The following is a 14226-nucleotide window of genomic DNA, read 5'->3' on the forward strand; positions in this document are numbered from 1 at the left end:
ACCATGAAAGGTAGAGACTTCCTAATTGGTATGCATACTCCACTAACAAAGCTCTTCCAAATGACACCAAATTCAATGACCTTGTAACCTTGAGTGTGGCCTAAATGCTAAAAATAGCTTTTTTCTGCACACTTCAACCTTCGCCATAACTTTTGAACCATGAAAGATAGAGACTTCATATTTGGTATGCAAACTCCAATAATAAGGTTCTTCCAAATGACACCAAGGTCAATGACCTTGTGACCTTGACTGTGACCTTAATGCTAAAAATAGCTTTTTCCGTACTTTGTTCCTGCCGGGCGCATAGTGTTTCACAAACACATCTTGTTCTAATTCAAATTTGATGAACAAACACATTTTAGAAATGAAAATCATAGGTATCCAGACTTTTGGCTATAAACTTTCGAATTAAACATGTAACACTGTAAATATTAGTGTTTGGAATAATAGTGGTTATTGTTTTTGTTTCTCCTTTTCCTTTGTTCTTGCGACTTTATAACTTTTTTGCTTTGTCCTGAGGAAGAAATATGGCGTCCCTAAAATTTGACAATTTTAATTTTTTGTGTCGTTAGTCATTCTTAGTGCTCTTCATCAATTTTCATCCATAACCTTGTATCTTCTTAGTTGAACCGACACTTAGGACACACGGTTTGTTTGCTTTTCCGTACTTTGCAACTTTCTTTTCAATTTTCCAGCATAACATATAATTCTAAACATAAATGTAATATGTTCATGTTTGAAAGGTGGTCAGTAACGCATGTAGGCAATTTCCAATCATGTTCAATTGTTAATGATTCAATGCCATAATCGTAACCCCGCCCCTAAGGGCTATGTTTGGTATAAAGGAGGTACATGTACGTCAGATTTATAACCCAGGATCAAAATTATATGAATTGCTGGTGTATTTAGAAAAAAAATATGTTCAATAAGTCATGTTGATTTGCTTAAAACCCAAGGTTGTTAAGATTAACGTTGTCTCAGCTTTAGCATTTATTAAACTTATTAAGCTAAAATTGTGTCATGATAAAGGGTAATTTGTTTTCAAGCATGCTTTAACAGAAGAGATTGAATTACTTCAATTTACTCTATTGTTTTTTGACTTTGGTCGGGCCTACATACAGTGATAAAATCTTTAAAATAAATCTGTGATAGAAAAAAGAGAATATTCTTCTTAAAAAATGCAGGGTAATGATTGATGGTTTTGTTTAATGACTGAGATGAGGTTAGCTAGACATTTGGCCCGAGGCAGTCTTTAAAAGTTTATGTCCAGAAATTATCACCTTTACCTTTAGATATACAATCTTATTTAGTTTGATACATGTTCATATTACGTTATTGTCATTTTCAATTTTCAATCATACATGTAGCAAAGTTATTTTTGATTTGTCTTTTATCACAATGTATGAACTCTTTTTAATGTTTGCCAAGAAATGTTTATACCCTCGCTTAAAAAGCGGGAAGAAAATAGTAATCGGTATGTCCGTCAATACGTCTAGCTGTCCGTCTAGCTGTCTGACCGTCCGCCTGTAACACTTCGGGGTGCCCATCTCTTATCCACAGTTTCCCTCTTACCACTGAATGAAATTTGATGAAACTTTCACAAAATCTTTATTGCACATTGTCATTGTGGGTTTCTTATAGGAAAACATGGAATCTGCCATTGTATTTATATTTGAGGCAGGGATACCATCTAGTGAGCTTAATTGCAATTGCTCACAGTACCTCCACTTATGTTTACAAAGACAGCTTTGTCAAATTCCTCTTCTTTGAAATTGTGCCTTTTATATTCATTAAAAAAATAAATCAGAATTCCTTTAGAAATAAAATGTAAATAAAATCTGATTGTTTGCATGTTTCCCTATCAAGAATTTATCACTCATATGGAGACATGACAGTACATGTATGCTGGTGAAGAAAAAAATTGAAATGCATTTTAAAGAACTTAAAGATGTATTTTTTTTATACTCTGGTATTCCCTTTAGTTAAAAAAGTAGAAACATTCGAATTAGCCTCGACTACAAGAATTCAATTACTGTTTACAGGGTTATTTTCGCCCCGTGTTATTTTCGCTCTTTTACACTTGTTTACACATTTCCCCCGTTTTTAATTCGCCCAGTTCCAGTTCTGTTTAAGAATTAAGACTGTGTTCTTTGAATTCGCCCCTTTTTAAATTCGCCCACTTATGACAAGGGCGAAAGGAGCGAAAATAAAACGGAGGCGAAATATTCCCTGTTTGCAGTATCACTATTTTATTATTATTATTATTATTTTTTTGGTTAACTCCCGATATAAATGTTTAGATAAATAAAATGCTGAAAGTATTCAGACTAAGCACAGGAATGTCGACAATAAAAATAATGTGTTATTGGAATGTTTCCAAAGTTGATAAACGTTTTGATTTTCAGGAAATTTACATATAATTCATAAATTTAATGCAATGAATTTTTCATTTGGATTCAGAATAAAGTATTCATGAAATACGGAAATAGTTTATTTTGTTTAATTTACAGGAACTCCAATCACGTTAAATTTCAATTAAATTTTAAATCAACTTCACAAATCACATATTTTAACACGTCTTACTTAAAATCTTTTCTAAATTTTCATATTTAATTTGATCAATTCAAGTCATCAATCTTGATCAAATGCAATCTTATGGTTAAGAATAGGAATCAATGAAGCTTATATGTATGTGTGTTGCATCAGATTATGAACGCATCATGCATGGAAATAAAATTTCAAGTGAAGAAAGTATTGCATTTTTTCATTACACTTTGAAAATGAATATATACAATTTTACACACTTGAGCAAGGAAACACATCATAATATGTCAATGAAATTAGGCAAAATAAGACTTCCATGATATACTTCGAACTCTGCGCCAAGTACATGTACATATTCAAAATCTGCCTTCTTTTTCTTTAGCACTATTGACCATATTCTCTCTTTTTTCTAGATTCATTGATTTCCCTGGTCGTCTGTATTTCTTAACTACAGTGGAGACGAAGTACAGAGTCATCAGAAGGACAGATAAACCCACAAGACTGGCGATGGTGTATCTGATAGGTGTTGCTCTGTCTCCTTCTCTGGCTGCAATGGATTCTCTTTGTACATCGTTATCCTCTTGTCCTCTTGACCTTAGGAAACTCTTTGGTATTGCATTACTTTTGTTCAAAGCTGGGAATAATTCAGTTGTCGTCGAAAATGGTTTCACTGTTTGCAATACACCTAGAATATAGAAGATTGCTGAATGTAATGTATGTATTTATTAGAAACAAAGAGATTTTCCCCACATAAAAAGTTGTATGAACACAAAATGTTTTTCTTCAGTCTGTCATAAAATTTGCGCCTTTCTGAACGTTTGTAATGTAACTGATCGTTACAAAAAATGTGCTCAAGTCACCTTTAATTACCGTATAAGCAGAGTTTTAGCAAAGATTTGTTTTTGGCATTGTTAGGAATCGAGGGTGCCAAGATCGCTGAAACTGAATATTGCTAAAATTTATTACATGTACGTTTAATTCTTTTTTGGTAACAGCTTCTTAAGTAAGCTTTTTAAAATCGCTAACATAACATCTGGCTTAAGATAAATTTCCAATTTTAAAGGACAAATCACTAAAACTGCGTCTTGCTAAAATTTCCACTAATACAGTAATGTTTGTTTGACTTCTGCCGAATCAGTATTATGAAAAATTGGGTCCGTAGATGGGAAGATGTTTTTCTTCTTACATTTTTGACATCAATGCTTAATTCACATGTTTTAAAATTAAAAGTATTTTATGATTGATTGACTGAATATTTTTTAACGCCGAATCGGCAATTTTTCAGCCATGTTTCGGCGGTTAAAGTATTTTAAAAAGATAAAGAAATGTAAAAGGTCTAGAATTAATTTTGAAACAAAATGTGTTTGTAAAACATTATACGCCGTTGGCAGCAAAGTTCGAAAAAGCTATTTTTAGCAAAAAGGTCAAAGTCAAGGCCACAGGGTCATTCATCATTGAAAGAACTTAAGTAGTGAAGTATGCAAACCAAAAAATGGAGTCTCTATCTTTTACGGTTCAAACGTTATGACAAAACATCGAAAAAACCATTTTTAGCATAGATCAAAGTAAAAGTCAAAATGCCATTCACTTTGGTGTCATTTGAAAGAACTCAATTAGTGGACTATGCTTCCCAAATTTGAATAATCTATCTCTCACGGTTCAAACGTTATGGCGAAGGTTAAGGTTGACAACAGACAGACAGGACAAAAACAATATACGCCATGGATCTATCGATCCGCTCGCATTATTATTTTTTTGCGTGATGGTTTAATTTAAGAATTAGCGTGCAAGTCGGGAGAGAGCAAACAAATATTTTTGAATTATGGTCTGGCAGTTTGTCCATCTCTATCAGAAATACCTGATTTAGTAGTTCATCAAAGCATTTTTCTGCAAGCAAACAAACACAGAAAGGGGAAGAGAAAAAATAAACCCTGAAAAAGATAGGAGGAGGAATGGCTTTGTATGGATCTAAGATTAATTTACTCCGAAATAATTTACGAATAATTATAATTAGCATACTTTTAATATAAATAATTGTTTTATGTTTATTACATACTCGATCTCTGTATGCTGTGGGGAGGGATGGGGGTAATTTTTTAGACCGTCTCACCTGGATTAATATCTCTGATACATCCTGTACGTTTGTTACATTTCTTTCTATCACAAAGACATCTTCTCTGGCAAAATCTTCCAAACTGGGGATAGGGACATTGCCATTTGCACTTAGGTCCAAAGTATCCCAACGAACATGCTAATGAAAAGAGTTAACATATATTTCCTTCAAGGTTAATCTTGCAGCAAATAATAATGTTTAAGGCTATTGCATTGTAAATTCCAGGAATGGTTTATCTCAAAATAGTTATTTAGATCTCAATAATATGTAAACAAGCAGGTATTACATAATACAGCATTATTGTCAAATAACAGCATTTATGTAATCATGTGTTTTATGGTACCAGGTTTTTGTTTTCTTAAAATCAAAACATATCATATGTATGTGTATTTGGCGTCTATCGGGGAATTAGCCAAACCTGTGTACATTAACCAATCAGAAGCGTGTATTTTCTTGTGTCTCAGATTAGCGCCTCTTCACTGATTTAGAGGGAAAACAAAAACACGTTAAATTTTTCTACTTAAGAAATCACCCACCCACCTTCCCCAGCTTTCACCATCAGTCAAATATCAAACATTTATGTTTATGGTAAAACATGTTTGATTATTTAATGTTATCTTCTTTTCTTAAAACACAACAGTGCGTTGTGTAGGGGGCTTCTGTTTTTATTTTTGAACGCCAACTTTTTGCTTGTAATGTATATATGTTTTACAATTTTTTCTGTTATTTCGTACATTATTTTGACATGTAACAGGGGAGATCATTATACAACTTTACTTGTTTATGTAAAAGAATATTTGTATAAGGTTTTTTGATCTCCCCATTTATTGTATTCTTTAATACTCATTGTCATTTTCAATAAATGACAATTCACACAAATATGGAGTTGTAATTTTTATCCAGGAAGAAAGTGGAAGGTTATTTAGATCTCAATAATATGTAAACAAGCAGGTATTACATAAAAATATTTCCTGTGTTAAAACGTTATAGATTTAACTTTGTATATACTTTTACATAGGCATGTAGTATCAGTCTGGTTTTTCAAACATTAATTTTTCTATGTTAATTTTTTTTAAAGAAATGCTGGCCCCCTTTTTGATTGCAGGTGCAGTTCAGCGAAATAATTATGCTAATAATATGGTAGTGTACCTGTTATACAAATTTGATTGAGAAATAAAAGAACTAACACCACCACTATCCCCCCTCCTATCCAAAATATTGTCATTTTTATTTCTTTTTACGTGTTTAACTTATGTAATTAATAAGACATTTGGGAAACATCATATTTCATAGAAAACATATCACTTACCTACACATGAGCCAGAATTTGTACTCAACATATAGCCGGCACAGCATGGACTTGGTCTTTTAGATGAAATTATAAGAAATGTCATGAAAAATAGATTAATCTGATGAGAACAAATACATGAATTTTGCAAAATATTAAATGGTCATTTAAAATTGAACTCTTTTTTACCTTCCTTCACACAAAGTTTCATTTTTTACGTTAACTTGCAGGGAAACTTTCAACACAAAAAGGAAAATGAATATTGTCTTCATGATAAAAATTCCAGCATAATGTGTTTTCCATGGGTATGTTTGTTTGAGGAAATTGATTGCAAAGTGTTATTGAGCGCCCAATTTCCTGAGGAAATTTCCATGTACAAATATTCACAACATTTATATCTAAATGAAAGCTTAAAAGTACACCATATTCTACCTAATTTTATCATGCACATATAAGGTTTAAAGATTACTGATATTAGAATTAGATGCATGTTTTGATTGCAAATGACGCAGATTATAATTGATATCAAAAATATTAAAATTTGTAATTTTTCTATGAATTTCAACATTTTACCTTTCTGAAGAGTGGATCAAATAATCTCCTAATTTTTGGCCTCCTGCTCTCTTATTCTAAAATAATCTATTACTCATGCATTTGAATATCGTTATTCTAATCAGTATTTTGAGAGTGAGTCTATAAAATGAAAAAAAAATTAATAAAGAAATACATTTCTTAACATAATACCTTCAAATTGTAACATTTTGATCCGCTCCTTGCAAAAAGCATCCATAATATTATTTAAAGATTCACAAAGAAAATTAATAACTCTCTAACTTTAATATTTCTTGCAATGCAATACTGATTGAGCATATCTTGAAATTAATTTGCTTTATGTAATTATCCTCAGTAAGTCACTGAAGACAATTAGTGAACCTACTCTACTTTAAAGTTCAGGTTACCTTCATTTGATATACAGGTGTATTTATAGCTTGAAAATTACCGTGGCTATAAATAGCTTTATCAATGGTTCACTGTTTATTACCCGTATACCTTTGAATAACAATAGCATCTTTTTTATAAGTTACGAAAATATAGCAAAATTTAATTATTTCTACTTCACAAAATATACAAGATAACTATTTTACTGCTAATTATTTGTATAAATACCTGTCCAATTAATTTCATTCGTTTGGTAATTTTTGTGCTATAATAAGACTGAAAATTTTTGATCATCCATAGATTTATATCATCGTTTTGAGGAGCTTTAACCTTTAGAAAATCTGCAAAGGTATTTTTAAGTTATATTTATATTTTTGTGCAATTAACTTTTAAGATACATGTATTTGATATTTAGAAAAATATTTGTATAAACTTTGCATGGATTCATGGAAATATAATTTTACTCATGAAATTAAAACAATCCTTTAAGCCCGTGTCACACTGTAACGATTTATAGCTACGATTCATTATAAATCACAAATCGCAGCAAATCGGGATTTATCGCAGAAGTAGGATATCTTCCTTAATATTGCTGAATCGCAGAAAATCGCCAAAACTGGTGATTGTTTTGAGCATGTTCAAAACAATCGTGGACACAGCACGATTTTTAATTCTTTGTAGACAATCGCACAGCATCCGCACTGCACTCGTACTCATTGCTCGTGCTCATTGCCATCCATAATAAATTCCTGAGCTCAGAGATGCCGGAATTAGACACAGAGGGGGAGATTGTTTGGGCCCGTATACAGCAAAGTGGACAGAAAGATCTTAGAATTTGTGCGTTTTATAATCCTAAAGCATCCGAAGACCTAACAGCTTTTGAAACATCAGTTCAGCGTGCATGTAGCCCAAACTCACAGATCTTGATTGGGGGAGATTTCAACTTGCCAGGATGGAATTGGAAAGATAAATTTCTAAAACCAGGAACCCAGCATGGAAAATGAAATTTCACCCAAATTTCACCCAGATAAATGTACAGTACTCACAGTTTCGAAAAAGAAAAACCCTATTATCTTCAACTACACCCTTCATAATCATGTACTTGCCCATGAAGAGTCCACAAAATACCTAGGCTGTACTATAACATCTGATCTAAATTGGGGACTACATATTTCAAATATCTGTAAGAAGGCAAATCGAACTTTAGGATTCCTACAACGAAATCTTCATATATCCTCCAGGTCGATAAAAGAAAGAGCTTATACATCTTTGGTTAGACCGCAGTTAGAATATGCTTCAACAGTGTGGGACCCGTACCAACAGGGCCAGATAGATATGATAGAAAAGGTGCAAAGAAGAGCGGCAAGATACATAATGGGCAATTATAGAAATAGATCCAGCGTAGCAGAAATGATCAAACATCTAGAATGGAAAAACTTAAAAAGTAGAAGAAAAACATCAAGATTAATAATGATGTATAAGATAGTAAATAACAAAGTAGCCATTAGCCCAGAGGACCACTTCACTAAGCCTGTAAGAAGATCACGGCATACAAAACAACACTCGTTTGCAATACCATCAGCAACCAAGGACTGCAGGAAGTGGTCATACTTCTGTAGAACTATCAAGGAATGGAACAGCTTGCCAGAGGACACTGCGGCAGCAAAATCACTTGAGATATTTAAATCTCAAGTGATTAAGACACCATAAATCCAAACTTTCTTTTATCCAGTTTTTTTAAAAAAAAACAAAAAAACAAACAAAAATTTCTTTTAATCGAACATGCGCACACCCAAACTGGCATAATCTTCAACTTGATGAAGGAGGCCAGACAGTGGAAGAAGAAGACTCATATTCGTAGTAAATCTTCCAAGTTCATGCGACATTCGTGGAACTTCGTGGTACTCGCGACACTACGAGAGTCCTAAGAGTTACCTTGAGTGTCCTTCGAGTTTGTGCGAGTTTCCTACGAGATACTGCAAGTGTTCTTCGAATTGATAAGAACATAGTATGACTTTCCCGCGAATATGATACGAAAAAGGACGATTGATGGCAAGTGCTGTACGAAAACTGTGCCATTGAACTACGAGTTACATGTAATACGATGTACAGGCAGACGGTTTCTGATGTTAACACTGTCGAAATCAAAATACTGCCTAAAATAAAAAGAAAAAAGCTTAGAAAAGTGAAATAAATTTGAAAAAAAAACATGTGTAAAAGAAACTATAAACAAAAACTTAAAGAAATTGAACATACCTGGTTATCAAAAGTTCCACACTGTAGTTTTTACCGTGATTAACTAACATAATTATGATGTTGAATGATTTCAGAAAAATCTCCCTTTACATTATATACTAGTATGCATTCCAGTACATGTATATTCGTAAGAAATCGCCATTAGTGTATATATATGTATATTAGTGTTTATAGTGAATATCGTGTATGTAACATGGCATATCGTAGTCCTTCGTACGAGTATCGAATGTAACGGCGTTTAATCCTTCGTAATCGTAGAAATATCGTAAACAGTTCCTAACGCTGTCGCCTCAGTTCGAATTTAAGCCTAGGTCACACTGTCACGGAAATAGACATGAATTGCAACGGTTCATCCCGATTTGATAAACCGCAAGAAATCGTAATGCTTATACGATTTTTTGGCGCCAAAAGCAAACGAAAAGGTTGTTTCAAGATTATTGAACGATTCAACAAGGTTTTGACACGGGTTTCATTAAGGACCATGCCATTCACGCCACGGACACTGTTACGGGCAACCACGGTATCCCGTAGTGATATCTTATAATGCGACGGCCTCACTGGTGATTGTTAAGCTACGGTTACGGCCAATCAAGTTAATGCTACAACGCCACGCGGCTCTTGTACGAGAATGTCACGAATGGAGAAGATTTTTCAAGACGTGTTACGTCTAAGCAAGTAAAAGACATTGGGATAAATGTAATCGTAATTCAAGGTTCTCTGTACATGGACGCCAGCAATAACATTTTTTCAAAAATACCGATATAAAGAGGAATCATTGAGAAAACAAATGTTACTATAATTTCATTTCTTATTTAAAAAATACAAGTGGCTCCTTCTTATTTTTTAAATCCTTATAAAAGTTGACTTATTTTCAGATAACTGTTATGTATGAGAAATACATGCAGATGTGTTAAAAGCTATGGAAAGAATATATTCAAGATTTCTAGATCTATTCTATATTAATATTTTAGTTTATTCACTTTTACAATAAAAATCATTTAAAATGTGTTTTCATTCAGTATTTTTGTGATTTAATCAGATTAAGTTACGTTGCCAAGACACTCTTCCTGTAATTGAGTGTAGTAGGTAGGGTCCTGATGTATACTCGGTTTAGATTTAACTGGCCAGCGGAAGGCGGTTACCACTACTAAGTATCATATGCCTAAACCGAAAGTTGGTGATCTCTCAAGAATCTAGAAATGATGTTACGGATGATCTCTCAAGAATCTAGAAATGATGTTACGGATGAAATATATGGAGATAATGAACAGTTTTCAATCTCAAAAGTGCATTCAAACATACTGTACCAACAGGGGAGAAAAAAAACAAACTACGGACCTCTAAACGATCAGAGGTGAGATCAGGCCCCAAGGTAGAGTGAGCAGCACCCCAGCGACCGGTCACACCTGCCATGTGCTCCTTGATTTGATCGGGAAATAACGGAAAAGGCAATACGATCATCTGAAAAAACAAAGTGAGAGTTTTTGTTTTCACTAGCTGGGATAGAGTGTGTTGCTGGGAAACCTTCCTAATTACATTCATAATGACTGCTTCATGTTAGTCATCAATTAAAGCGCATCGATACAATGCATATGGTTTGAAAGCAATCAGTAAGGTTATATCAGTTTTAACTCATCATACCCAAACTGTTTTCTTCTTTCTTTTCCTACTTCCGTCTTCCCTGGTATATATAAAAAAAATATGTGCAACAACAATGTAGTTCTGTGCTTTCTGTCTGTTCAACTTCATGTGCAGATTTAATAGCCGAATCCCGTGCTTATGGTCATGTGTACAGTCATGAACAACAGATAACAATGACTAGCAAAAATTGTGACAAAAATGTGTACTAAATAACTGAAAGATCTTAAGCTATCTTATCCAACCGTAAAATTGCCGTTAAACACGTAATTAGACGTAAAAACCCCTTTCTGCTGCCGTATTACAACGTGAGAAAAAAAAACAGTTCGCCGCCATTATTCGTGAGTCTCTGTATTGTTTCCTTGTCGCTTTCCTACTACAACTGAGACAAAATGTGCGGGACTTACGGTTAGTTACAGATTATCTTGTATATTCGTATATTTTCCCTACTGCAGTCGTCGAAATCCTTGAGTAAGCGTAGACCTACGTGTCACGGATGACCCCTAAACAATCACGAAAGTCTATACGGTGGTTACACGGTGATGGTAGGCATACAATACGGGGTAACTACGATATACAAGAAATGAAGATGCATCGCGGTTTTCTACGACTGTTTTGAACAGTTCAAAACAGTCGTAACAATTTACGGATCGTTCAGGAGTAATCCAATTAACCGGGCTCACCAAGGTAATAATAACGGACTGACTGCGGATGTCTAGGAATTTTCACGGATCCCTTAATCGTACCTTACCGTGATCTAAATTCGTGACAGTGTGACTGGGGCTTTAAATCATACAAACCTCGTACTTTGTCGCACAAACATCGCAGACACACAATTCTAGCAGGAAAATATTCCACACGCTGTAAAAAAAAATGCAAGACAAACCTAGCAATGAACGACGATTTTCAACTTTTATCAATTCGTGGGTACATGTAATCGTAGCATAAATCGCGACAGTGTGACACGGCCTCTAGTTATATCAATCACTTTGTTGAATGTTAATAAAATTACAAGTATGTATTTATTAATTTAATCACTCAGACGATGTTTTTACGTTTGGCAAGTGTTAAAATCGGTAGACTTTTTCAGAAAATATAATGAAGAAAAAAAAATTAGCAATAAGACATGATCGTTTATTATTTGCAAAAACTAAAATAATAATAAAAAGGTTGCAAATATTTTCTAGCAGAAATGAAAACCATGGATTGGTATCATGGATTTGTCACGATAAATATGGTGATGCTTCTACGTGTGATGAAGGTTGGTGCCCAAAGTCAAAAATTATCCCCATCTTCCTCAATTTTCATTTTTTTTTCAAAAAGATTGTGGGTATTTTTGTCAGTCAGCCATCCAGGGACTGATTGTACAGTTTGACTTGGTCACATACAAATGTTAAAATAGATGTATAAGAAAAAAAAAACCCGGTCTCATGTATGAATTTGCTGATTTTAAAACCTGCAAGTTCAAGTGTTGTTGATAAAGTACCCTAAAATCCCTTTTTCCTTACATATGCAAACATTAGACAATCATCTTTCATTTCATATTATTTTAAAGGTGTTTGCATTCACGAAGTGTGAGGTCTCATTACTTACCCTGAGGGTAGTTGACGCATGCCCAATCGACGAAGAGTCATGGAGAAAGGCGGCAGAAAGGTTCAACTGTTCTTCTATTCGTCAGTCGTGTTCACAATCATCGGGAGCAAATGCTCAACATTTTAAGTTTCAGTATCATTGCGTTATCAATCCATGGAGAAATGAGACATTAGAAGTATGCGCACCTAATCGCACTATCCTTGGTATGTGAATTATGAATCTATAATAATAGAATTAAGCTTTCGTTTAAAAAACAATGAAACATATAATCATGCACATTTAACTACACGTGTTACTATTTCCAGGTTTTTGTACAGAATTCAACGCACAGGGGGCATTAATTCAGGACAACTATGATGCACCGTGTACAAAACATAATCTTCCATGTCCAACCAGTTATAACTCAGCGGAGGCATACAAATGTATCTATTTCTCATAATTTTTAATATTCTACAAAATATTTTCCTTTACGTTTCTTTACGTTACGTTACGGGGTTCTGATTTGGTTTTTTTTAAATCAGAGGAAAAAAAAATAGAAAAAGGATTACATACAGATGTACTAGTCTATACTTTGTCAACTTTTATAACTCTGACGAGCATATTTTACTGGCGAGCTTTAAACTACCTAAAACTTTCTATTACATGCAGTTATATCATTTGTTAAATCTCACGAAACAAATCATGAAAGATTCATCGATTGCAATGCACTTGTCAATTTGATATTCCGTTTTAACACATTAAGAGGCTGATGAAGTCATATGTACAACGAAAAATATCTTTTGTAACCTTTTAATTATTTTTATCTTAATAAAATTAAATTTTGCCATTTTGGTTATAAACGCTCAGTGTCTGCACACCAGTATATATTTCAAGCATTTTTTTTTCATTTAGACCAATCAAGCTATGAAATGGTCAAAGTAAACAAATTGAGAAAAAAGCATGAGAAAAAGAAGAAAAATGTTTTTGGATATTCAAGTTTATCTTCATCAATCAGGGTAAAAAAAAGCATGTTAATCAGATGAAATTATTTAAAAAAGACATGTTTAAAAAGTCTATGTTAAACAATATTTACAAAAAAAAAAAGACTCGCCTCTATACACCAATTCTTATCTTATTTTTCTACGTTTTACAAAGTCTGTAATATGCTATGAATAATATTTCTAACCAATTTCTTTCTTTTTTTACAGGATAGCTCGAAATCTTGATATGGTTATTTATCTCCTTCTCTTTGAAGTTGTTATAAGAGAAGTTATTAGTGTGACTTAGTTTGTTAAAATTAATATTAATATAGATTGTTTGTATGAATGCATGGATGTATAAAGGTATTCTAATTTACTTATTCTGGTATATATGCTGTTTTGCATTAATGTATGAGTTCTATTTGAATGATTGATTTCATTGATCTGCAGAAGAAAGAAAGGTAGATGTGCATGTGTGTGATCAAACTGTATTGTGAATTATTAAGCTTAGTCACCTACAAACCTCGAAAAACGTTTTACTCAAAAACAACTTATTTCAATAGTGATTTTAAAAAAAGATCTTTATAAATGTAGAGCAAATGTTCAATTAATTAAAATAGATTAATTATACCTATTTTTTAACTCTGTCAACAAATCACTTACTAGTAGATTGCTTATAATGTTCAATTTAAATTAAATTGTGACAAATAGATGTTCCATTTAAATAAACGAAGACACAGTCCAAGCAGTCACACAAAGAAGAACGGGAAACCATAATGTCTTGATACTCAAATGTCTTAGTTTAGGAGTGCTGTACTAAAATCAGGTCATATTTTTCACATTATTATTTTTTTCTCTATTCGACGCGGAAAATTTATAGGATTACCTCGAAGGGG

The 14226-nt window shown here is 33.1% G+C and overlaps 2 protein-coding genes across 2 annotated transcripts; one reads left to right on the plus strand and one right to left on the minus strand.

Moving 5' to 3' along the window:
• Positions 1-1866: 1866 nt before the first annotated feature.
• On the minus strand, positions 1867-6288 carry LOC134278390 (uncharacterized). The gene is made up of 4 exons (XM_062760707.1): positions 6135-6288; positions 5967-6022; positions 4655-4795; positions 1867-3229 (listed from the first exon to the last, which is right to left on the minus strand). The coding sequence occupies exons 1-4, from the start codon at positions 6215-6217 to the stop codon at positions 2901-2903; spliced, it is 609 nt and encodes a 202-aa protein (XP_062616691.1). The 5' UTR covers positions 6218-6288; the 3' UTR covers positions 1867-2900.
• A 5635-nt stretch (positions 6289-11923) lies between these two features.
• On the plus strand, positions 11924-13576 carry LOC134278392 (uncharacterized). The gene is made up of 5 exons (XM_062760708.1): positions 11924-12039; positions 12334-12574; positions 12677-12793; positions 13263-13366; positions 13559-13576. Exons 1-5 carry the CDS (start codon positions 11971-11973, stop codon positions 13574-13576), a joined length of 549 nt encoding a protein of 182 aa, XP_062616692.1. The 5' UTR covers positions 11924-11970.
• Positions 13577-14226: the final 650 nt, after the last annotated feature.

This window comes from Saccostrea cucullata, unplaced genomic scaffold, assembly GCF_032062105.1.
Source record: "Saccostrea cucullata isolate Sc308-1 unplaced genomic scaffold, CSIRO_AGI_Scuc_v1 ctg14262, whole genome shotgun sequence".
In the NCBI taxonomy this organism is placed as follows: Eukaryota; Metazoa; Mollusca; class Bivalvia; order Ostreida; family Ostreidae; genus Saccostrea; species Saccostrea cuccullata.